The following is a 23,787-nucleotide window of genomic DNA, read 5'->3' as shown; positions in this document are numbered from 1 at the left end:
GTTGACCGCCACGTGTCGTCTTGGAATCTCGCTTGGTGATGTAGCGGGATTGCGACGTGGCATTTTGGAAAATTCGAAATGAACCGTGGCATACTGATAAAATATTATTCAGAGTGGGTTATTTTGGTCAAAGTCCCCTACATATTATGGCCTGAAAGTGGAAAGAAAATAAAGAACACAAGATCAACACCTATCAAAACCAAAATAAAAAGTACATATACAGGACAAGATAACAGAGTATTCTTTTTACATTTTAAAAACTCATTTCACAAAGATTATAAATTTGGACCCAATTTGTGTGTTACCACTTCAACAGATTGCACAGTACTCTCTCTCAATTCTAGTTTCAAAAGGGTAAATCCATGAACACCAAATCTTCAGTAAGAAACAATCAAATTCAGCAGGGCATAAATTAAGATCTTTGATGAAAACCTTAAATTTGCTCCGTCAATACCATGCACAGGCACAAAAAAATCAATATCAGAGAAGATAACTTACTTATTCTGTATATCCCAACCAAAGAGATTGGCCACTTGTGTCAGAGCTTCTTGTTGGGTATGGCTCATACTTCACATGATGATGTTGGCCCTAATTGTCGGGGTCAGCAGAAAGGCAACTGGGGTCCCGCTCCCAGTTGAGCGGGCGGGGGTCCGGGGGGCAGCGCCCCCGGGCCCGTAGAGGCTAGGTAATGTTTAAGCCTCTGTTTCTATTGTAATTTTCTTAGCAGTTTGGGCTTGGGCCCATGAATAGCTGCTGTTGAAAAGTTCGGAGGAAAAGGGTTCGAGTTATGGAAGCTGAAGACGGAGGCTCTGCTCGTTGACAGGGACGTGTGGTACGTGATCGAAGATGATAAGCCGTCCGTACCAACAAAACCTGTCGGTGAAGAAACGTCAGGTGATGGCGAGTCGAAGGAGTTGAAGGCGTGGACCAGAGACGATCGAAAGGCGCGAAGCCTGATCTGGTTATGCCTGGCTGATAACGTTCTGGTGAACGTAACTTCTGAGAAGACCGCGAAGGATCTCTGGACGAAGCTGGGAAGTCTCTATCAGAGCAAGTCACTCGTGAACAAGCTGTTCCTGCGAAGGAGGCTGTATAATCTGCGGATGAGCGAAGGTGATTCTTCTCTGCTCATTTAAATGAATTTAATACTATTTGTGCACAACTTTCGTCTATAGACATTAACCTGGACGAGGAAGACAAAGCTTGCACCTTGTTGTGTTCACTGCCCAACTCTTGGGAGCACATCATTGTGTCAATTGGTACTAGTGTTAATAAACTGTCGTTTGAGACGGTTGTTGCTGCCTTATTGTCTGAGGAGATGAGAAGGGTAGGTTCTGAAGGTACCAACAATGAGGCTCTGGTTGCTAGAGGGAGGAGTGATGACAAATCAAAGTCTAGTCACAGAGGAAGATCGAGGGGACGATCAAAGTCCCGTGATAAATCTGATAAATCTGATAAATCTGAAATGAGGTGCTGGAGGTGCAAAAAGGTTGGACATCTGAGAAGGAATTGCAGAAGTAAAAGTGTAGGTCCTGAGAAGCGGGATGATTCACAACCGTCTGCTTCGGGTACAAAGAAGGATGATGATGATAGTACAGGGGACCTGTACATGGCGTTTGAGTCATAATGACTGTAATGATTGGATTATTGACACTGGAGCATCGTTTCATATGACACCTCATAGGGAGTGGTTCTGCACCTATGAATCGTATTCTGGCGGTACAGTTAGAATGGGAGATGACACGACTCATGCAATTGTGGGGCGTGGGAAGGTAAAGTTGAAGATGAGTGACAGGACAGTCAAGAATCTGCCGGGTGTGATGCATATTCCGGGGCTTACCAGAAATCTGATCTCCGTTGGTAGTATGGCAGATGCTGGTATTAATTTTAGCAGTGACAAGTATTCTTGCAAGCTGACTCGAGGAGCTTTGGTTATTGCAAGAGGAGAGCGTCATGGTAAATTATGGAAACTGCTGGGTAGCACAGTATTCAGTGGTGAAAGCTATGTTTCAGAACAGGCGGAGGAAGACACTGCTATGTTATGGCATAGGAGGCTGGGGCATATTGGAGGAAAAGGTCTGGAGACTCTAACATCAAAGAAGTTGGTGGATGGAATTCTGAGCTGCTCTATGGGGTTTGGATTTTGCGAGCATTGCCTGCAAGGGAAGCAAAATCGGGTATCTTTTGATTCCATAGGAGGAAGAGCTGAGGGGGTTCTGGACTTGATACACAGCGACGTGTTTGGCCCCACACCTGTAGCATCACATGGAAAATCAAGGTATTATGTTTCTTTTACTGATGATTTTTCAAGATATGTGTGGTTATATTTCTTGCGCAGCAAGGATGAAGTGTTCGATAAATTCTGCGAGTTCAAGGCTTTGGTGGAAAATCAATTTGATCAAAAAATCAAGGTGCTGAGAACTGACAATGGAGGGGAGTTCTGTTCAACAAAATTTGACCATTTTTGTGCGAGCAATGGGATTGTAAGACAGAAGACTACGCCCTACTCACCTCAACAGAATGGGGTGGCAGAGAGGTTGAATCGATCTCTCATGGAGAAAGCACGGAGTATGCTGAGCGGTGCAGGCTTGGCAACTGAGTTTTGGGCAGAGGCAGTGGCTACTGCTTGTTATCTGAAGAACAGATCTCCTACATCAGCTTTGAAGGAGAAGACTCCGTATGAAGCACTGTTTAAAAAAAGGCCAGACGTATCTCATATCAGAGTGTTTGGCTGTGAAGCTTATATGCACGTACCCAAGGAGAAAAGAAACAAGCTTGACAGTAAATCTGAAAAGTGTATCTTTATTGGGTACAAGGATGGCGTCAAAGGTTATAAGTTGTGGAATTCGGATACTAGAAGTGTAACTTACAGCAGAGACGTTGTATTCAGAGAATCTAAGTTGAATCAGATTTTTCCTGAAGCTCCTGAAAAGTCACAGACAGTGGAGTTGGATGTGGGTTTGAAAGAGGATACAATAAACTCACAGGTTGAATTGGAAAATTTGAATTCTGAAGCTGCTGAATATAATGAGGTAGAGGATGAATTTTCTGAAACTGAGGCTGAGGTTGAAGCACCAGTGCTGAGGAGATCCACGAGGGAAAGAAGACCATCTGAGAGGTATACACCTGAAAATTATATCCTGTGTGCTAGTGATGATGTTTGTGCATTAAGTATTACAGGTGATGATCCGAGCACTGTAAAACATGCGAGGAGCTCGGAGGATGCCAAACAGTGGGAGGAAGCTATGAAAGAAGAGATGAAGTCTCTGATGAAAAACCAAACTTGGAGTTTGGTGAATCTACCTGCAGACCGAAAAGTAATTGGTTGCAAGTGGGTGTTCAAGAAGAAGGTTGGTGCCAATGGGGAGATTGAACGCTACAAGGCTCGATTGGTTGCAAAGGGATATTCACAGACAGAAGGGGTTGATTATGGTGAGGTATTTTCACCTGTTGCAAAGTTAAATTCCATAAGACTGGTTTTGTCTGTAGCAGCTGCATATGACCTAGAGGTGGAGCAGCTAGATGTGAAGACAGCTTTTCTTCATGGTGATTTGGAGGAGGTTATTTTCATGAAGCAACCAGAGGGGTTCATTGCAAGAGGCAAAGAGGAGCTAGTCTGCAAGCTGAATAAATCTCTGTATGGCCTGAAGCAGTCCCCAAGGATGTGGTACATGAAGTTCGACACTTATGTGCTGAAGCTTGGCTTTGACCGTTGTGATGCTGATCACTGTGTTTATGTGAAAAGGTTAGAAGGTGACTTTGTTATTCTAACTTTGTATGTTGACGACATGTTACTCGTTGGAAACAGTTTGAAAATGATCAGCACTGTTAAAGGACTGCTAGCAAAGCAGTTTGAAATGAAAGATCTAGGCGCTGCAAATGTGATCTTGGGTATGCAGATTAAGAGGGAGCGTGACAAACGAAGATTATGGTTAAGTCAGCAGAAGTACATAGAAGATGTTCTGAAGAAATTCAAGATGACTGACTGCAAGCCTGTGTTGACTCCCATGTCTACTAGTTCTAAGTTATCGGCTGACCAGTGTCCCAAGACTGAAGAAGAAAAAGAAGAGATGGCGTCAGTTCCTTATGCTAGTGCAGTAGGGAGTCTGATGTATGCCATGATTTGTACTCGACCTGATATTGCTCAAGCAGTGGGAGTATTGAGCAGGTATATGTCCAAGCCAGGAAATGAGCATTGGACGGCTGTGAAGCGTGTGTTCCGCTATCTTCGTGGTACGTCTGACCTTGGGTTATGCTATGAAGGCGTGAAGGGCTCAAGGGGACAGACATTGTTAGAGCTGAGATGCTTTGTGGATGCTGATTGGGGAGGTGACATTGATAGTAGAAGATCTACAAGTGGATATGTTGTTTCTTCATTTGGCGGAGCTATCAGTTGGATGAGTAAGAGGCAGAGCACTGTTGCTTTATCTTCTACAGAGGCTGAGTACATGGCCTTGACACATGCTGTTAAGGAAGCTATTTGGTTACGGAGGTTGTGCAAAGAGCTTGGCTTTGCACAAGGAGAGATGATCGTTGGGTGTGACAGTAAGAGCGCCATTTTCTTGGCTAAGAACCCAGGTTTCCATGCGAGGACCAAGCATATCGGCATACAGTACCACTTCATCAGAGAGAAGATTGAAGACAAGGTTGTATTGCTGGAGAAGGTTGACACAAAGGTCAACAATGCTGATTTTCTGACCAAGGCAGTGACTTCGGAGAAGTTTGAATGGTGTACAGATGCATTGGGATTGAAGAAACATGTGAAGCATTCACCAAGTGGGAGAATGTTGGGTATGGCTCATACTTCACATGATGATGTTGGCCCTAATTGTTTAGGCCTCTGTTTCTATTGTAATTTTCTTAGCAGTTTGGGCTTGGGCCCATGAATAGTGCTGTTAGGGTTTCTTGTAATCCTATTTATATTTGCCTTGTAAACCGAGAGACTCGTAACGAGTGGCGGTGAGGTGAATATAGTACAGACAAGCTGGACGTAGCCTATATTGGGTGAACCAGGGTAAATCATCGTGTCAATCTCTCTACTCTTATCTCTTTTTCTGTTTTCTCGATTCTGTGTGATTGTCGATTTCCAACACTTCTCTCCATCTTTGCACTTCCTCCATCTTCTCTAAATCTTCTTTGAATCTTTCTTCGTGTTCCGCAAAGGCTTTCTCGAATCCCCCACTTTGTTTTCGCACCTTAGATGGATCAACATCATAGAAAATAGGCAGAACAAGTTTTCCAGATACTTGAACGCAATCGAGGATCTTTGCGAGTTCTCGCAAGCACCATGTTGAGGAAGCGTAGTTTTTTGAGAAGACAGCAACAAAAATTCGAGAGCCTTCAATAGCTTGTAGGAGCTCAGGTGCTATGGATTCGCCTTTCTGGAGCTTTGTATCATCCCTGAAGGCAACAATGTTGTTTCTTTGGAGAGCACCAAAAAGGTGATCAGTGAAGTTGTAACGTGTATCCTCACCTCTGAAGCTCACAAACACGTCATACTTCCATGTCATCCGAGATGAAGAACTGCATGTTGAGGATGATGATGAAGCCATTACAATTGCAAAAGCCAAAGCTAACTTGTTAAGGATGATATATAAATTGTACACAAATTGTATTAGGCTATTCGCGTTACTGGGAAGCTCCAATGCAAGGATAAGTGTTTATGGAAATAAAGAAACTGTGGGTAGTGAAGATATATTTGAATGCCTCTGCTTTCTATGTGGCGAAGTTCAGTTGCGATTAATAAGGGAAACTCTTTTTCCTCTTTATAACATGAACGCCATTGCGGTTTAGGCGTTGATACCCTCTCCACTTTATCGAATTTGAGTTAGATTTTTCAATCCACCTTCGTTGGAAAGTTCTCTCAATTTTCCCTTTTCCGACACGTCCATCATGGTTTCCGACGCTTCCACTTTTTTTATAAAGATTAACTTATTTAATTCTTCCACTGCCCTTTTTCACTGTGGCAGACAAACAAGAAAGTAAATTCTCCTACTCGCATGAAAACACACAGGAATTTTATTTCAGGAGGTTGTATTTATCATTTCACATTACATAAAAAAGTTTCTTATACACATAATATTTTGTGGGGTTCACACTTTTTGAAGTAAAGAAAAAAAATTATGGCACGCAAAATGAATCTCTGTAACATTACATAATCATTTTTTCTACACCATAACTCTTATAAAACCCTTTATTTTATTTCTCCACCGTCTTGTACGTTAACTGGGGGTGGTTCTGGGGTGAAATGCTAATTACTTAGAAGAGTCATGTCGTAATAAATATTTTTACAAGTCCTCTAAATTTATAACTTTAGCTGAATCCGAAGAGTAGATTAATTGAAATACTAGGGTGTTTGGTTGAGATGAAATTTTTTTTTACTAAGAAAATGTAAATACTAGAGATCTGCAGAGAAAGTGAGTTAGATAGAAAAATTTTAAAAAAGTTGTTTGGTTGAGCAAAATTTTATCAGAAAAATTGAATGAAATTACTGAATGTGTGTTTGATTGAAGATAAAATATTGATGAGAAAATTTAATGAAATTACAAATTTATCCTTATAAAAATAACCCTATTTTATTACAACCAATTGTTCCAACGGCTCAGGTGTCAGGAGTAATGTTGTCACCCTTTTGTACCACTCGAATAACTTAGTCGATTTTTTCACAGATACCACCTTCAAAGATGCTTTCTGAAACAGTGATTTTGTTGATTTTTACATGCAATTGTGAATTGACAGGCGAGTGGCATTGATGGGTAAAATTCATCACATCGGTGAATCAAACATGGGGAATTGAGAATGTCTTCTGCACTTCGCTAGGAAATTGGAGAAAACTCTTGAACCAAACATTACGTAACTGTTTTCCATATGGCAGGCATGGAGAATGGAGGCTTTGCAGCTCTAGATTGTTAGTGTACGACAAATAAATATAAGAATTTTGTCATGGTGATATGTTTTAAGGAAGATCCTCAAATTTTTACATATCTTTAATTACTTAAGGCTTGTTTAGCTTGATACAATACATTATGATCTTAACAACTGTGACGAAAGCATACTATTATATAAGTTTATTCATCAAACTCGTTATATTATTTTTCCAAGCTTTTAATGCTTTGCAAGTCGAATAATATCATCGCTCATATAAGTCATCGTTGTATGTGTTGGTTTGTAAATTACGCATACAGCTGATTTGGATTTGATAGGAATTCTATTATATTAGTGGCAACAAAATGCCACTTAAGTTGAACGGTTCTTCATAACTTGGAATTTAGATCTAGAAGTAGTTAGCTTATTATTTTAATCTATATTGATCATTTTTGTAACATTTTGATATATATGAAATATGAAGTATTGGGCCTGAAAGAAACAAAAATACAAGTATGGACTACTCACATCTGCCATCTGTATCACTTTATCAATTTTATTCTAATGTACTTTCGATGGGATTGAGTTTTTGAAATGAGTTATGATACTTGTTTTCTACATCAATAAAAGCTAAAAATAATCCTTTGAAAACCAAGTATTTAATTCTTTTTGTAGTAAAAAAATTTAATTCTTTTTTTTTAAATAAAAAAAAATCAAGTTTTATAAAAAGACATTGTGAGTGGCACTTTCATATAGTAAGATTTTCTTTTCAGTTCATAATTCAAATACCATTTATTTTATTTTATTCATTTTTTCAATTCTTTCTATTATTTTAATAAAATATATTGAATTCCATATTTTTATTTTATATATAGTTTTTTTTTTGGTAATCATTTTATATATAGTTAATAGAATACATACATACATATATATATATATATATATATATATATATATATATATATATATATATGAAATATATAATAGGATATGTTCTTTTTGAGTTCCAAAAAAAAATTCGTACTTTTAATGAGTTTTTTTTGAAGTGGTGCTGAACTTTACTATGTGTAATATTTTACTAATTGAAATTAATTTAATAAAGTTGTTTTAATTTTTCTATTATAGTTTTTGAAAGTTTGTCATATTGTGGGCGGTAAAATGAAGTTCCATTTGGCTTTTTCTAACAATTATAACTTCATAAAAGGCTAAATTTTGATAATTTTATTTTTATGTTAATTATTTAGGAAATTTTAAATTTGGAAATTTTAAAAAGATAAATATTTATTGTTATTGGAAATTGAAAGGTATGAACTTATAAGGAAATTAAATAAAGTAAGTTATTATTAATAATAATAATAATAATAAATGTAATTTATTAGATGATTTTTAAAAGAGAAAACTTCATTTTCGCTCTTATGATTTAATGGTGTATTGCTGTTCACTTCACCTCTCATCCAATATTATTAAACTCGACTCGATTATTGACCCGGTCGAAGTACTGGGTTAGTGAGTCACTGGTTGAATCATATAACCCGGTGAGTATATGTAAATTTATAATTTATATAAAAAATTATAAATATATTTAAAAACTTATAAAAAATTATAAATATATTTAAAAACTTAAAAAAAATAATTTCAATTTCAAATATTGTCTTTTTTTTTGGTAAATAAATATTCTAACTTTATTAGTAATGAATATTACATTTTGTATTTCAAAAGAAAAAATATCACATTTCAAATACAATTTAATATAATAAATTTTTCAAAAAGTTGTAGCTGTGCAAAAGAGTCGTTTCATTTGACAATATAATAAAAGGTTTTATAATTCTCATTCAACATGAGAATTGAAATCTTCCTACACACCCTTCGATTTTCATGCTGACGCGAGTCTTACATATAATTTTTTTCTTTTTCTAACATATAGGTCTCACATGCTTTTTGCCTCTACAACATAAGATTTCAATTCTCATGTAACTTGAGAATTATAAAACCCTATAATAAACTACTCATTTCACTTTAACAATACAATAAATGCAATTTAGTACATTTCATTTTCCAATACAATATAATAAATGCAAAGTACAAAAGCATTGGCTGGTGAAGAGAAACAAACAGCTATTTCACTCTTACAACAAACCCATCATATTCCCAATTTTGTTTTTATCACGCTATCATCTCTTTTTTGAAAATAGGCAATAGCTATTGTTTCTAGCTATCGTCTCTTTATCCGCTTCTTCTTATTTGCCATAGTGGCCACAGTAGTTCAAGTATCAACAAGTTCAAGCTTCTTCTTCTTCGTCTGTTTATTGCCTCTGCCGCCTCTGCACCGACCAGATCTCTCGCGAGACATCTGTACCACCATGTGGCCTTCCCTGGTGGACCCCATTGCTGGCCAAGACATCTGCACCATCCCCGACGGCCACTGTTCCATTTTCTCCGATGTTTTTCCTTCCCTTATGTTGTTCTTTTTTGACCCAGTGAGTCACCGATTTTAGTAAAACCGGCCGGTTTATTCCAGTTCACACCGAGTCACACCAGTTTGTTTGCATGTCTGATCTATTACTTTACCCGAACTGTCACATGATTAGTTTATCGATTTTTGGCTCGACCCAGCTGGTCCGATCCGATTTTTATAACACTGCCTCGTCTTTCAAACTTATCATTCATATCTATTGTGGTTAAATAAATTTATCATTTAACCCCCCATAATTTTAAACATTCACTTACACTCATTGTATTGAAAATATATCACTTAAACAACAATGGTCTTATAAATATATAATTTTATATTTTTCTAACTTTTATTTTATATAATTACGATATTATCAAATAAAATTTTAATAAAATTAATTATTGAATAAATTTAAAAAATATTTAAAGTTATTTATTTTCAAATTATTTTAAAAATCATCTTAAATTTTTTTAGTTATGTAATATATTTAAAATTAAGAATATTATTCAAAATAAATTAAAGACATATTAGTTAAATAAATTATTTATTTTTATCATGAATCAAATGCATATAAGTGTAAGTGATATATTTTTATAACCACAAGATATTTTGAAAATAACTTGCGTGCGTGTAAAAGACTATAAGAGATCTAAGTGATATACATGATAGATATACATGATATTTTGAAAATATATAATATACATGATATTTTGAAAATAACCTGTGTGCATATAAAAGACTATAAGAGATCTAAGTGATATATTTTTGTAACCACAATAGATATACATGATATTTTGAAACCACAATAGATTAAATGATACATTTTTATAATCACAATGATTCTAAATGATAAATTTGAAAACACATGTAACTATATGGGGTGAAAATAAAATTATTCCTTTTTAAAAGAAGTTAGTACTAGAACAAACAATAACATTTAGAAATTTCATCTGCAGTTTCAGTGTTAGTACAAGAACCTGCAGGTGGATCAAACTCCACTAAGACTGATGATGGCAGTTGAATATTTATTTCATCAATAGTATTTACTCTCAAAAGGTGCTATGACTTCTTATACTTGGGTTCTGATTCTGTGATTCAATAAGACAGGTTGAATTTGTGGTTTGAAACTTATTCCAACTGCAGGTAGCCAGGTAGTGCTGTTAATACCAGAGATGCCATAAATCCTTGTGTCGCTAATATGGCTACTGCTGCACAATCAGAACTCACATCTTCTGTCTGGGTGAAACTGCTGGAGCATGCAATTCCATTGAGATTGATCATTGCTAATAATTTATGATACTTGTATCTGCTGCTAGGCCGAGACATGTTGGAAAAAGAGTACAATATCTCACTTGAATTAAAAAATCAGTCAAATATATACTCATGGGATATGTTATATCAATAATTTTTTTTGTTTATAAAGTCTTACCAACTATACTATGTATTTCCGGAAATGCATTCCTAATTGAGTCTACTCCCAGAAATATGTAGTTGAGTTTATAAACAAAAGTCTGTAAATATAAATTTTTCCTATACTTAATATTAAAGCTTCATTAACTACAGACAATTTCTAATTGCAAGAAATTCCAGCATAGTCTAATGCTATTAAACAGATTTTTCATCATTTTAATCAGATCTATTTATGAAGACTAAGTGGATTAAGGCTGAAAATTTCCAAATAAGAATCTTAATCAGATTCTATTTAAGTAAGAATTTGAAAGAGAAAACAAAGATATAGTGACTGTTGTCTTTTAATCTTGATTGAAGTTGCAGGTTTGTTTTAGGGATTGTGCTTTGCGTTGACTTTTATAGGGTGCTTTTAAGTTTTCCTTAGGCTCTTGAAATCTGACCAAGGAGGTCAGTGTTAATAGCCAAAGCTTGAGTAAATTCTCAAGTCTTGTAGCTTGAGACCTACAAGGTTGTAGGGAGTCACCTAGGAGCCCAACTGTGAAAGAAATCATAGATTGGGGCTTCCTTAGCTAGGGTTGAGTTTAAGAACTAGGGTTCCAAAACTTTTCAGTTAATATTGCATATGTACGTAACTATAATAACGTTATACAACTTTGTACGTAACTAGGCTTCCTTAGCTAGGGTTGAGTTTAATAACTAGGGTTCCAAAACTTTTCAGTCAATATTGCATATGTACATAACTGTAATGACGTTATACAACTTTGTACGTAATTAGGCTTCCTTAGTTAGGGTTGAGTTTAATAACTAGGTTCCAAAACTTTTCAGTCAATATTGCATATGTACGTAACCAGTGGCGGATCCAGAAAATTTCATTTGTGTCCACACATTTAGTGGTAGGGTTTTGGGGACAATGCCACCAATTTTTTTTTTTAAAAAAAATTTAAATGCATTAAAAGAGAAAAAAAAAAAACATGTGCACCTTCTCATCACCATTAACACGTTTGGAATTGTTATCGAGATAATTTACCTTGTAGTGTTACTCTTTTACTCCACAAAAAAGTACAAGGTATTTATCTTATAATGCCACTTTTATAATATTTTTCTTTAACTTTTTTAACTAAAATTAAAACTTTTTAATTATTATAATAATTATTTTTCTTTATTATTTATATTTGTTTTTTCCATCGTGGGCAATGAATAGAAAGTTGAGCCTGTTGAATAGTGAATAATATAGTTGTAATAAAAAATTAGATAAAGAATGAATGTATCTATAAATATGTGTGTGTATTTAGAGATAGATAGAGATGGTGGTGCAGCTGTGATGATTTGGCATTTTCTGGTTTTGTTAGGTACTTGTTGTTTGAGTTTGATGTATACATAACGGAGCTCGCTAAGCTAATTTAGGAATAAGAAACAGAAGGAGAGAGTTCAAGGTGGAGGTGGTGGTCACAACAAGACTAGGATTTTTTATTTTATTTTTGTAAATCAAGACTAGGATTTTAGAGAGAGAAGAAGAAAGAAGGGAATTTTAGAGAAGAAAAGGGCAACTTTTGACTGGGTTTTTATGTGCTCTTTTTGTAGAAGAATGGAATGATTGGTCTGAGGCTGGGAGTTTGCTGAACTCTTTTCTGTTCTTACAACAGGTGCACAAGTTGTTACACTCTGAAGCCATGCCAGAAAATCTCGTTGCTTCTGTTTGAAAGGGGCAAAAGCACCCATCTAAGAACATTAATGCAAAGATACACTTAGTTAAAGCACTTTCCAAATGTTTAACCAAAGTAAGGCAGTCAATGCCGTAGGAAGACTTGACATGATTAATCCCGTCACCAAATTTGTCGTAACCGCCCTCCATGTCAGCCACGCACTTGAATGCCGTCACTTGGCGAGACGACACTAGTGCAGCAAAAATTTTGACGCCACTAGATCTTGTTTGTTCCATTGCATATGCAATTTTCATTCTCTCTCTACAACATTTTTCTCTCCTTCTCTCTAAAGTCTCTCATCTAAATTGGTTGCCGCTTTCCTCTCTGCTACCTGAACTCTCTTCGCTGCATGTTCTGTGAGATTTCCCTGCCAACCGAAAAAGGTATGTTGTGTTTCATTTTTTTTTAACTTTTTGTTATTTTGTTTTGTATATATTATTTATAAAATTTTAGGATATATATTTAATTAGTGAAATAAATAATAATAATTATAATTAGTTTTTAATTAATTAATAATTGAAACTTGTAAAAGCTTAGGTTAGAAACCTAATTAGTGAATTAATATGTGAATTAATCACTAATTAGGTTTTATAATTGACATAAAAATATTAATATACAAATATATTTAATAATTAGACATCTATCTTAAGGTTTTATAATTAACATATAAAATAATTTACAACAATTAATGATTAGTTTATTAATTAATTAACTAATTAGGTTTCTATTGTAAGGTTTTACAAATTTAAATTATTAATTAATTAATCACTAATTATAATAATTATTTAATTATTTCACTAATTAGGTTTTATAATTGACATAAAAATATTAATATACAAATATATTTAATAATTAGACATCTATCATAAGGTTTTATAATTAACATATAAAATAATTTACAATAATTAATGATAAATTCACTAATTAGGTTTCTAACCTAAGCTTTTACAAATTTCAATTATTAATTAATTAAAAACTAATTATAATTATTATTTAATTATTTCACTAATTATAATTTTTATTATTTATTTCTCTAATTAAATATATATCCTAAAATTTTGTAAATAATATATACAAAAAAAAATAACAAAAAGTTAAAAAAAAAAAAATTCAAACACAACATGCCTTTTTCGGTTGGCAGGGAAATCTCACAGAATATGCAGCGAAGAGAGTTCAGGTAGCAGAGAGGAAAGTGGCAACCGATTTAGATGAGAGATTTTTGAGAGAAGGAGAGAAAAATGCTTTAGAGAGAGAATGAAAATTGCAGATGCAATGGAACAAATAAGAGCTAGTGGCGTCAAAATTTTTGCTGCACTAGTGCCGTCTCGCCAAGTGACGGCATTGAAGTGCGTGGCTGACATGGAGGCCTGTTACGTCAACCTTGGTGACGGGATTAATCACGTCAAGTCTTCCTACGTCATTGACTGCCTTACTTTGGTTAAACATTTGGAAAGTGCTTTAACTAAGTGTATCTTTCCATAAATGTTCTTAGATGGGTGCTTTTGCCGTTTGAAAGGAGGAGGAAAAAAAAAGAGAGGAGGAGAGTTTGTGTCCGCACTTGCATACACTTGTCCAAGTGTGGGTCCGCCACTATACGTAATTATAATAACATTATACAACTTTGTACTAACAAGAACGAAAAAGGCTATAATATTATAAGGTTTTATGTTTATCATTTAACATAATATAACTTCATTTTCCTATACACACATTAAAGAGGTGGGGTCCACATGTTTTTCTTTCTCTTTCATCATTCCACTTTCTCTCTCCCTTTTGATGTGAGAGTTGAAAGCAACACTTACATTATATTACATAACACTAATAAAGCCCAATATTATATGTCAAAATATGGAATCATTCTCCAGTAAACATTACACTGTAATTGAGTGCCAACCAACATAAGCATTCTACAGCAACCAAAAAAAGCGTGTTATGCTAACATGCTTCTTCATAATTTGCATCACTTCCCCCCTTTTTGCCACTTCCCCCTTTGTTTTTAAAACTATTTTATAAAACAACTTATAAAAGCTGTTTTTGTAGAAAAAAGAAGAAAACAAATCTGTTTGATTATAATTATTAGAATGTCATTAATGAAATATTGTTCTCCGTGTTTCTTTCACTTTTAAGAGTATGAATAGGAAAAGAGAACAAAAACAGATAAGAGGTTTTCTCTATTTTTTGTTTTAAAAACCAGAGAAGAGATGTTGTTTTTAGAACAACAAATACAAAAAACTCATACCAAATAAGTTTTTTAAATTTTTTGTTTTTAAAATTAAGAAACTGTTCTGCAGAATAGAAATCAAACAGAGCCTATCTTTGCCTCCTCCTCATTATGAACGTTGAGTGCCACCTTGGAGTCACAATTAAACTTGGTCAGACAAAGAGAGTTATCAAAAGGATCAACTTGAAGTGAGTTTCATAACTTTAGATATCACAATGGCATTCAGATCAGCTACTTTAAAATTTTATTTTATTTTTTAAAAAAAGATCATAAACATTTCTTCTCACCTTACTCTAAATGCAGCCCAATGCAATTATTTGCTACTGTTTTCCGAGACCCTTCAATTGCTTGAAGGAGACCAGGTGTTATGGATTCACCTTTCTTGAGATTTGTATCGTCCCTGAAAGCAAGAATTCCTTTTCTATGGAAAGCACCAAAAAGATGATCAGTGAAGTTGTTACGTGTATCCTCACCTCTGAAGCTCACAAACACGTCATACTTCCATGTTATCTGAGATGAAGAACAGCTTGTTGAAGATGACGAAGCCATTAAATTACAATTGCAAAAGCCGAAGCAAAGTTGTTGAGGAAGATGTATAACGTGTACACTATTACTCTAATTAGTATTAATCTGAAGGATCAATGCAAGGACCAGTGCTTCTGGAAATAAAGAAACTGTGGGTAGTTAACATATATAAAGGGGTTGCATTTTCTAGTGAGCAGCTTTTCTCCTGCATACGATCAAGTGGGCCCACTAGTATAAATAAAAAAAGGAAAATGAAAGAAAATATTAACACGGAAATCGAGCTCTCACTAACATGAGAGATCACTATTCCTGCAACATGAGATTTATTTATCCCATAAATCAAGCCAAAAGTGTTTTTCTGTTTAAATGACAAATTTATATCTTTTTGTTATCACAAAAAGGTGAGATACACGTTTTTATATTTTTTTGTCCACCCTCTTTTCATTTATCTATCTCTCTCTCACACACAATGACACAACTTTATATCCTTTAAAATAAGGGAAATCAACTTGTCATGTCGTAGGAAGATTACTGTTGCAGAGACATCGAAAATGGAGATTGTGTTCATTTATTTTTTTGATTTAATGTTTTAGTGGGTCCCACCATAGTTTTCTATCTGCAGCTATAAACAGTAATTTTCCTGCAACATGACAAGTTGATTTTCCTTAAAATAATACACATTTTTTTTCCATAAATCGATCCTAGACTTCGCCGGGTGTCTTCAATTCGGTTTCCCCTGCGGTGAAGTTGGGTTCATAAATTCATAATATATTGCGCGTTAGGGGAACGCTTCAAATTTTATATAAAGCAAATATGAACACGCTCTGGCGTACACTATGCGACAAAGGAATTATTTTATTCATCGTATAGTCTTGAAATAATGTAAGATTTTTTATACTTATCCCATCCGTCACTATTTTTAGACTAATCACTTTGAATGGGACGTTTTTAATTGTGCTAATTACTTAGAATAGTCAACTTGTAAATTTTTTTTTTAGTTTCCTCAAGTATCCTATTAATTCTTTCAAGGCATAGAGATTATTTAAATAAATTTTGTCTCTATCAATAAATTTTATTTCATATTCACAACCAAGAATTGAATTTTTGTCGATATGCATAAGGGATCCAATCATTTACCAAATGTGTCGGATTTTGTTGGTACATATAAGAAATATTCTTATAAGTTTGTTGAGCTGGACAAAAAACTTAGGGCCACGGATAAATTTTAGATTAGCATGAAACTCTTTTTGAGAATCTTAATTATTCACATTTGATACAAGATTCTTAAATTTTTTTTAGGAAAATGACATTCTTGAAAATTAAAATTGTGGATAAAAATATTATGAAATAATACCCTTAAGTGGGTAGTATTCTTGGATTCCCATATACCGATAAAATCTTACATATTTATAAGATATAAACAACCCTCCTTTAAAATCTCATAACTAAAATACCCTCTCTTGCACCAAAAATTTTGAAAATATTTTGGCCTATCAAATAACTTTTTGGTAATATTCATGAGAATTTATTTTTCCAATATATTTCCAGAAATTGTAATTCCCATAAACAATAAAATCTCTCGTCTACCAATCGCCCCATTGGAAGAGAAATCCTAAAGAACACTTAAATTCTTAGAAAATGTGTAATGTAAACGATCGTGTAGTGTATTTTCATTTTTATATATTGTTTTATTTATTTTCTTTTGCACTGTTAATTTGGTATAAGTTAACTTTTTTATATATTGTCTTATCTTATGTCTGCACGATGGGCATTAGAGCCCACGCTATACATTAATACCATTTTTAAACTAATTGACTTCTTAAAATGGCTTGCAATTCCTAAACTCACTTGCAATTTATTTCTTTTTTTGAGGAGTCCTTTGAATAAGTATTTAGTATTCGAAAGCAGTTGAATGGAGTTACACCAGTAATTCATTTTTCTTTTGAAACTCTTTCATAATTTACCTCTGAATTTAGTGAATATCATCAAAATTCTCTCATGTGAGACATGAATGGTTCCAGGTAGTTCCTTTCTATTATGCCTTGAAATACACCCATATTAGCATTTTATGTTCCTTCACTGACATCTATATTTGGGTATAATTATAATAATATGCTAATTTGGGAATCAATGGTTTTGTCCTATATAATTCAGTGATATCATTCAAGTGTCTTCAATAACTGGATTGTCTGTTTTTCCAAATTTAATGCAAATATATGTAACTTGAAATAAGGGAAACTATTGAAAAAGTTTTTAATTTAAATCAAGGTGCATATGATTTTGTTGCTATGCCGGGCAATGAGAAGTTTTTTATTTTATTTTTTATTTAGACAAAAACAATAGATATCTTCAAGAATATTTCCTTTGCTTTTTATAATAGGTAGAATATTTCCTTTTAATTTGAAAAGATTCTATACATGTCTTATGTGGGTAAATGGCTTACTTGACCATTTCAAGTCTCTTCCTTGGGCTGTGTTAATAGAAGCTGTCCTGTGTGGTGATCAATAGCACTAGGATTAAGACGAGTTTTAAATTATTGGTGATGCTGGAAATTTAGATTAACCTCCTCATTATTCACATTCTTAGAATTTATTGATATTCAATACTTCTTGTTATGGGCTCATCCAATAACATTTCGTATTTCTAAAACATGTAATTATAATTAAAATATGGATTAAAGGGAAAGATTAGTGAAAATACTGAATTCTAAGCCAAAATACGTAAAAGGGGTAAAACGGTAAATTGCCAAACACGTAACCTTAGGAAATAAAATTTGAGTAGAAGGTCTCAAATGAAAAAACTAACCATGGAAATGGATTCAGAACGAAAAATTGAGTGGTTAGGTAAGTTTATGAAAAAATGATGAGTAGTGTTTTTACCGGGTAAAAATATCGCGGTACAGTTGCACCGTAAAGCGTGTTGAATGAATTTTGAGCTCTAGGTTTGGAAATACGCTCTAAATGGTACATAGGACTAGGAATTATGATTTCTGGTAAAAATTGATTGAAATTAGGGTTTTGGGGAAGTGTACCCACAGTGCACATAACAGCTTAAAACTGTGATTTCACCCAACGACCGGAAAACTCCGGATTCATCTGACCAAGGACAATTAGAGGACATCAGTGAGTATTAAAAATTGAAGTTTAGTGGTTTAAGCGGGAGTTTTAAATTAATTTGAATCGCGTGAAGTGGCGGTGGGACCCACCTCACTTAAGTAGGTTAAGAACACATGTGCAATTGCACTATTCACTATCATCTCCACCCTCTCTCTCTCTCTCTCTCTCTCTCTCTCTCTCTCTTTCTCTCTCTCTCTCAAACCCACGGCTCCCCCCATTTGGTATGCAAGTTTTGTTTCAAAATTTCATCTCCATCAAACACCATCAGAACACCACCAAAATCAATGTTCCACTACATCAAACTTTAACTAAATGACATTCTAAACACGACCATGATACTTTCAAGGCATGAAACTCGCTAGATTGGGGGAAAAAGGTGACCCATCTCCACGGTTTTGGTGATGAGAGTTGATGTTCTTGGAGTTGTTTGATCCTCCATTGCTTGGGTATAGTGTCGAAGAGTCCTAGGCCTTGATTGTGGGTAAGTTTCAACACATTTCATTGGTTGGATTGTTGGATTTGATTTATGAATCCTAGAGCTTGTTGTATGGATTGATATGGTTAGGAACCTCAAATTGAAAATGTGTATTAGATAAAAGTGTCTTAGAATGATGTTTTATGGTGATTGAACTCATAAAAATTGTTGATGAAATATTTGGTAACTTAGGCAAAATTTATGATGGAGATTCAAGACTTTGTAAAATGGAATGGTTGTAGGATTGTGTAATTGAGTTGTGCAGTAATTGTATGAGTTAATTATAGAATTATATGATGTATGGAAGTGTGAAATTGGATTGAATACCCCTAGGTATACATGCATGAAAAATTCGACCATGTAGGGAAAATAAGGAAAAAATGATATAAAAATCATGTGATTGGTGTTGTGTGGTTGTGAATTGTGTTTAAATAGGTTGTATGTTGGTTTGATGCATGTGAATTGGAAGTGGAACCATTGGATATGTCTAAGTGTAGAAATTGGCCTAAAGGAGGATAATTAGGAAAAATGATGTTGAATGGTAACAGAGTGAAATTAAGGAATTGGTTTGGTGTTGTGGTAAGCTTAGGGAGCTATTGAAATCTTGAAATAAAATTAAGAACATGGCTAGGTAATTTAGGCCATTTGGTCGAACCATAGTGTGTGTGTGTGTGTGTGTGGGAGTGCGGTGCTTTGTATTTTGACTTGGTTGCACCATGGTATTGATGATCCTTGTGTGGTCATTGTAGGTTGCCTCCCATGGACGTGAACTTTGAATGATGAGCTTGGTGGATTGCCTTTGGTCTTTGACCAAAGGATTGTGGCATTTCTGGTTGGACCAGGCTCGGTTATATCTTGTATTGGAGTTACCTAAAAGGGAGCTTCAACAAGGTAATCCTTTGGTACTGGGGTTAATCCCCGTTTGTGCTCCACCATGACCCTTGGAGGTAGTGGTTGGAGGTGTATGTTGATAATATGTTGTAACATGCTCAAGCATATATGTATGTATATTGGGTACATAGGATGAACCGTGTCTCTGGCCAGTAGATAGTTTCCTTCCGGCATTACGAACTTCCACTGGATAGGTCTCCATGAGGGAGTTCCAGTTGACCTAGGGTCATGGAGTTGTTATCCGTTGAGGAGTACTCTAGGAATGTTTTGGGTGTATTGGTGGTGGGTGCCTTGGTTGATGTTATGGGAACACTTCCTTGGATGAGAACCCGTAGGCTATGGGCAAAGGCTAATGGGTCGGATATTGCATGGTTTTGGCTGCGACCATTCCAGCTTCATCGTATTTTTACTCCTCATTCATCCCTACTTCACTAAATCCCTTGCTTTATCCTTCTTTGGTTGTTATAGTTCATTGTTGATTTAAATCTGAGTGAGCTATTGGGCGAAGTAATCTCCAGAATCTCTGGGTTATTGATATATATTTGTATATCTCACCCCGTGTTGGGTCGTTTATTTCAGGTAGTAGCAGTGGGGCTGGAGATGTGGGCAAAAGGCCCATGGGATGAGCACTTGGACATAGAGCTTGTTTTGCATTTTGAGGCCACTTTTGGCATAGGCTAGACTTAGGGCATGTACATTGTATATGGATTTAAGATTCTGCATATTATCATATTTGTTCATGCCATATTTTGCCTAAGTCTAGTTGTTGATTCATTATGTTTTATTTGAAGATTTATTTGTATTATGTTACCATTAGAGAATTGTAATTTGTAAATTATGGACCTTGTGTAATATTGAAGCATTATGTGATGAAAGGGGAATATGCCTATTTTAAGTTATGAATATGTGTATGCTGAAAGTGTAACACTCTGTGTGCACCCGGTGTATTATCATCAGAATGGTATTAAGCGCAACATATTTAATTGAATAAATGCGGAAGCTAAACTCATTAAAGCGTGGATAAAATTTTTCCATTCTTTATCAATTGAATTCATCACTTGCATGCAAGCTAATTACATGTTATACATGATTCGTGTAAGAACCTCCACCGTTAAATTAGAAATTTAATTAATTAATTATGAGATTAATAAGATAATTCCATAATTAACCCTAATAATTATGAGAAGGCTTAAATAATTATAGAAAGTGATTAACATTGTTGAAAGTCGCTTTTCTGACGAAAAGTGCAGATATTGGTTCTGCTCCACGGTATAAATGCGTACCGATGAAGTATCCCAGAAAATTATAATAAGTGTGAGAATATTCCTAGAATAATATATAGGACTAGTATGTCAAGTTTCTAGTCAAAATAATGAGAACTGGTGTCAGAACTGATACTAGCTAAGTAAAAGCGCGTACCGGCAAAGTGCTGCGAAAAATAAAATAAAAATATGACAAATCTTAGAAAAATGGCTAGGTTCAGAATCCAAAGTTTGGGATTAAAATGCTAAGCGTAGCTATTAGTGCTAATACAGTGTGATTACACTTAAACCGCCAATAAATATTAAAGGGCACTAAGCCCTAGGCTGATACTCAGCATTTTTCCTCTTCTACGTGGCTTTTTCTGGTTCTTGAGGCAGCCACCTTGTCTCCACCTTCCCTCTCCATTATAGCCTCGTGAGACCACTATTCCTCTTGATTTCTTCACAAAGACTGCTTGTGTAAGTGTGTTTAAGCTTTTGGAGGGTGAAAGGTTCTCCATTTCTGAGTGGTAGCTATTGTCTTAGTGGGAGTTGAGGGCTGAGTTGTTGAGTCTTGTTGAGAGAACCATTTTCTTGTCATTGGAGGCTTCAAGAAGCCACCTTTTGGTGTAAAGGACCCATCTTGTGTTGCATTTTCGTGGTTCTGTAAAGTCAGCACCTTGGAGCTGTGTTGGAGGCTCCAAGTCAGTGTCATTTTCAGAGTTTTGAGCCTTGGAGGTATACCATGATCATAGCTTTTGTAGTTTCTTGATTTAAGCTTGTTTAATCCATTAAAAAGGGAAACTTTGATCATTTGAGTTAAGGTATGATGATATAAGTCTAAAACATGTTAATGAACATCTGTTTAGGGAGTTATTGGACTCTCAATCGCATTTGAACACTTAAAAATGGGTTTATGTAGTGAACAACTCGAGTTTCTACATTCTGTCTGATAAGTATTCGAATACTTTTCGTGGAGTATTCGAATACTCATTAGCAGGTAGTCGAATACCTTTGAAGAAGTATTGAGATACTTTTCTGGGAAGAAAAGTATTCAAATACCATGGTGTAGTATTCAAATACTGTTGGGAAAAGTATTCAGATACCTTGTTGTATTTGAATACTTAAGTGAAAGTATTCAGATACTTTCTGGAGACATAGAGTATTCGAATACTCATCGAGGAATATTCGAATACCTCCAGCAGATTTTGCATGAAATCACTTAAAATGAGTTGGAGAGCCCTAATCACTTAATGAAACCTTGGGCAATGAATATTAATGATTATTTATTTTATAAACAGATTGTGATTGTGCTGTTTGTGGGCATTGAGCTAGTGTGAGCTTGGCTTGGATAGTTAGCTTGCAAGGTAAGCTTTCGTGTCCTCGGTTTAGCCATTGTTGGTTCCACCATACCCCATTGGGGAATGGTTTATATGCATGATGTGTTTTCATGTATTTACTTTGAAATGTTGTTGAGCTGTTATGTGCAAATGCTTTATGATATGCATTTGTTGTTCCACCTAGACGGTAAGCCTGTGTATGTAGGAGACATACCATTGGGTGATTCTGTGGGTGGGTGCAAGTGGTGTCTTGCACTTATTGTAGGTAATAGACGTATATAAATCCTGCATTTCTCTGGCCAGTAGAATAGTTGACACACATGACATGATTATTCTGCTGCATTGCACTGATTTTGGAACTGATACTATTTTACTGCTTTAGAACTTATATTGCACATATAAGTGAGCGTGGGGTGGAGAGATCCTTGAGGACCCTTTGTCTTACTGAGATTTCTGTTTAGAGATCTCACCCCACGTTTAGGGCATATTTTCAGGTTCAGGTAACTCGGGAGTTGATACCTCGGGTGGCAGGAGGCCGGAGCTGAGTTAGATAAATGTTATTTATGATGATATGTTTAGATGTTGTCATGTTATTTATTCATTATCATGCTGTTTGATTTGAGACTATGTTGGGCTTTGTTTCCTTATTTGGTGAGCATGGGGGTTGTCCATGCCACGTTGTCTTGACCACGTTGATTTAGATTCGAGTTTTATAATGTATCAGGATTATGGTCCGGGCTATGTGTTGTAGTTCCGTGACATAGATACTCACTTATTTATGTAATGAGATTATTCAGTATAGATAGCTGTCTATTTGCAATTACATAAGGCAATGTTTTGAAAAGGATTAAGTAATCAACTTGGTAATTAATAATGACGTCATAATTGAAAAGAAAAAGTTATTTCGCAATTTAATTAAGCGTAGCTTAATACAATGACATGATAACAAACCGGGTATACACGAGGTGTTACAATTCGTTCCACTTTCTTACTTATAATTTACATATAAGCTTATTTAACCATTTCATAATCCAAATCTAACAAAAGAACATCTTGAAGTTTATTGCCTTCTCTTTACCAGTTGTTACTCCATTATACATACTTCGTTCTTCATACTTATGAATGCCAAATTAAGGCTTTATAACTCTTTTTAACATGCATCATTTATCTAAATAAATTCCTTTAACCGTTCCATTTCTATTTGACTTAAACCATTATTAAGCTGTTAATTATGGTTACCCATTCAACTTACCACTAAACACATAGGGATTTATTATGACAACTCCCCTAAGATCTCCTTAGCCTTGTTTTGTTACATAATTCTCATGGGATACAAATTACACCATTAAAATCTTGAAACAGAATTGCAAATGCCACTGCCCAGAGGAGTATTCGAATACTTCCCGAAAAGTATTCGAATACTGCCCGAGACGTAATTGAATATTTTTCCAAGTATTCAGATACTTCCTAGATAGTAGCTGAAAATTCGTTCCTGCCAGGCAGTAATCGAATACTTATTCGATCACTCCCTAGACAGAGGCCATATCAG

The 23,787-nt window shown here is 34.9% G+C and overlaps 1 protein-coding gene across 1 annotated transcript; it reads right to left on the bottom strand.

Annotated features, from left to right (window-relative positions):
* Positions 1-494: 494 nt before the first annotated feature.
* Positions 495-12,665, bottom strand: LOC133318566 (disease resistance protein RPV1-like). The gene is made up of 4 exons (XM_061520577.1): positions 12,501-12,665; positions 12,365-12,445; positions 5,086-5,576; positions 495-537 (listed from the first exon to the last, which is right to left on the bottom strand). The coding sequence occupies exons 1-4, from the start codon at positions 12,663-12,665 to the stop codon at positions 495-497; spliced, it is 780 nt and encodes a 259-aa protein (XP_061376561.1).
* Between the last annotated feature and the right edge of the window lie 11,122 nt (positions 12,666-23,787).

Source organism: Gastrolobium bilobum, unplaced genomic scaffold (assembly GCF_033153095.1).
Source record: "Gastrolobium bilobum isolate Gb01-03AN ecotype WA unplaced genomic scaffold, APGP_CSIRO_Gbil_v1 utg4057, whole genome shotgun sequence".
NCBI classification, from domain to species: domain Eukaryota; kingdom Viridiplantae; phylum Streptophyta; class Magnoliopsida; order Fabales; family Fabaceae; genus Gastrolobium; species Gastrolobium bilobum.
Note: the sequence above shows the minus strand (reverse complement) of the source record. Positions and strands in the feature narration are given on the sequence as shown.

Coding starts and splice junctions, on each gene's coding strand:
- LOC133318566 (XM_061520577.1), bottom strand. CDS start 12,665: ATGGAACAAACAAGATCTAGTGGCGTCAAAATTTTTGCTGCACTAGTG. Junction 5,577..12,364: donor TAACAACTTGTGCACCTGTT/GTAAGAACAGAA, acceptor ATCCTTAACAAG/TTAGCTTTGGCTTTTGCAAT. Junction 538..5,085: donor AGATGGAGAGAAGTGTTGGA/AATCGACAATCA, acceptor AGAAGCTCTGAC/ACAAGTGGCCAATCTCTTTG.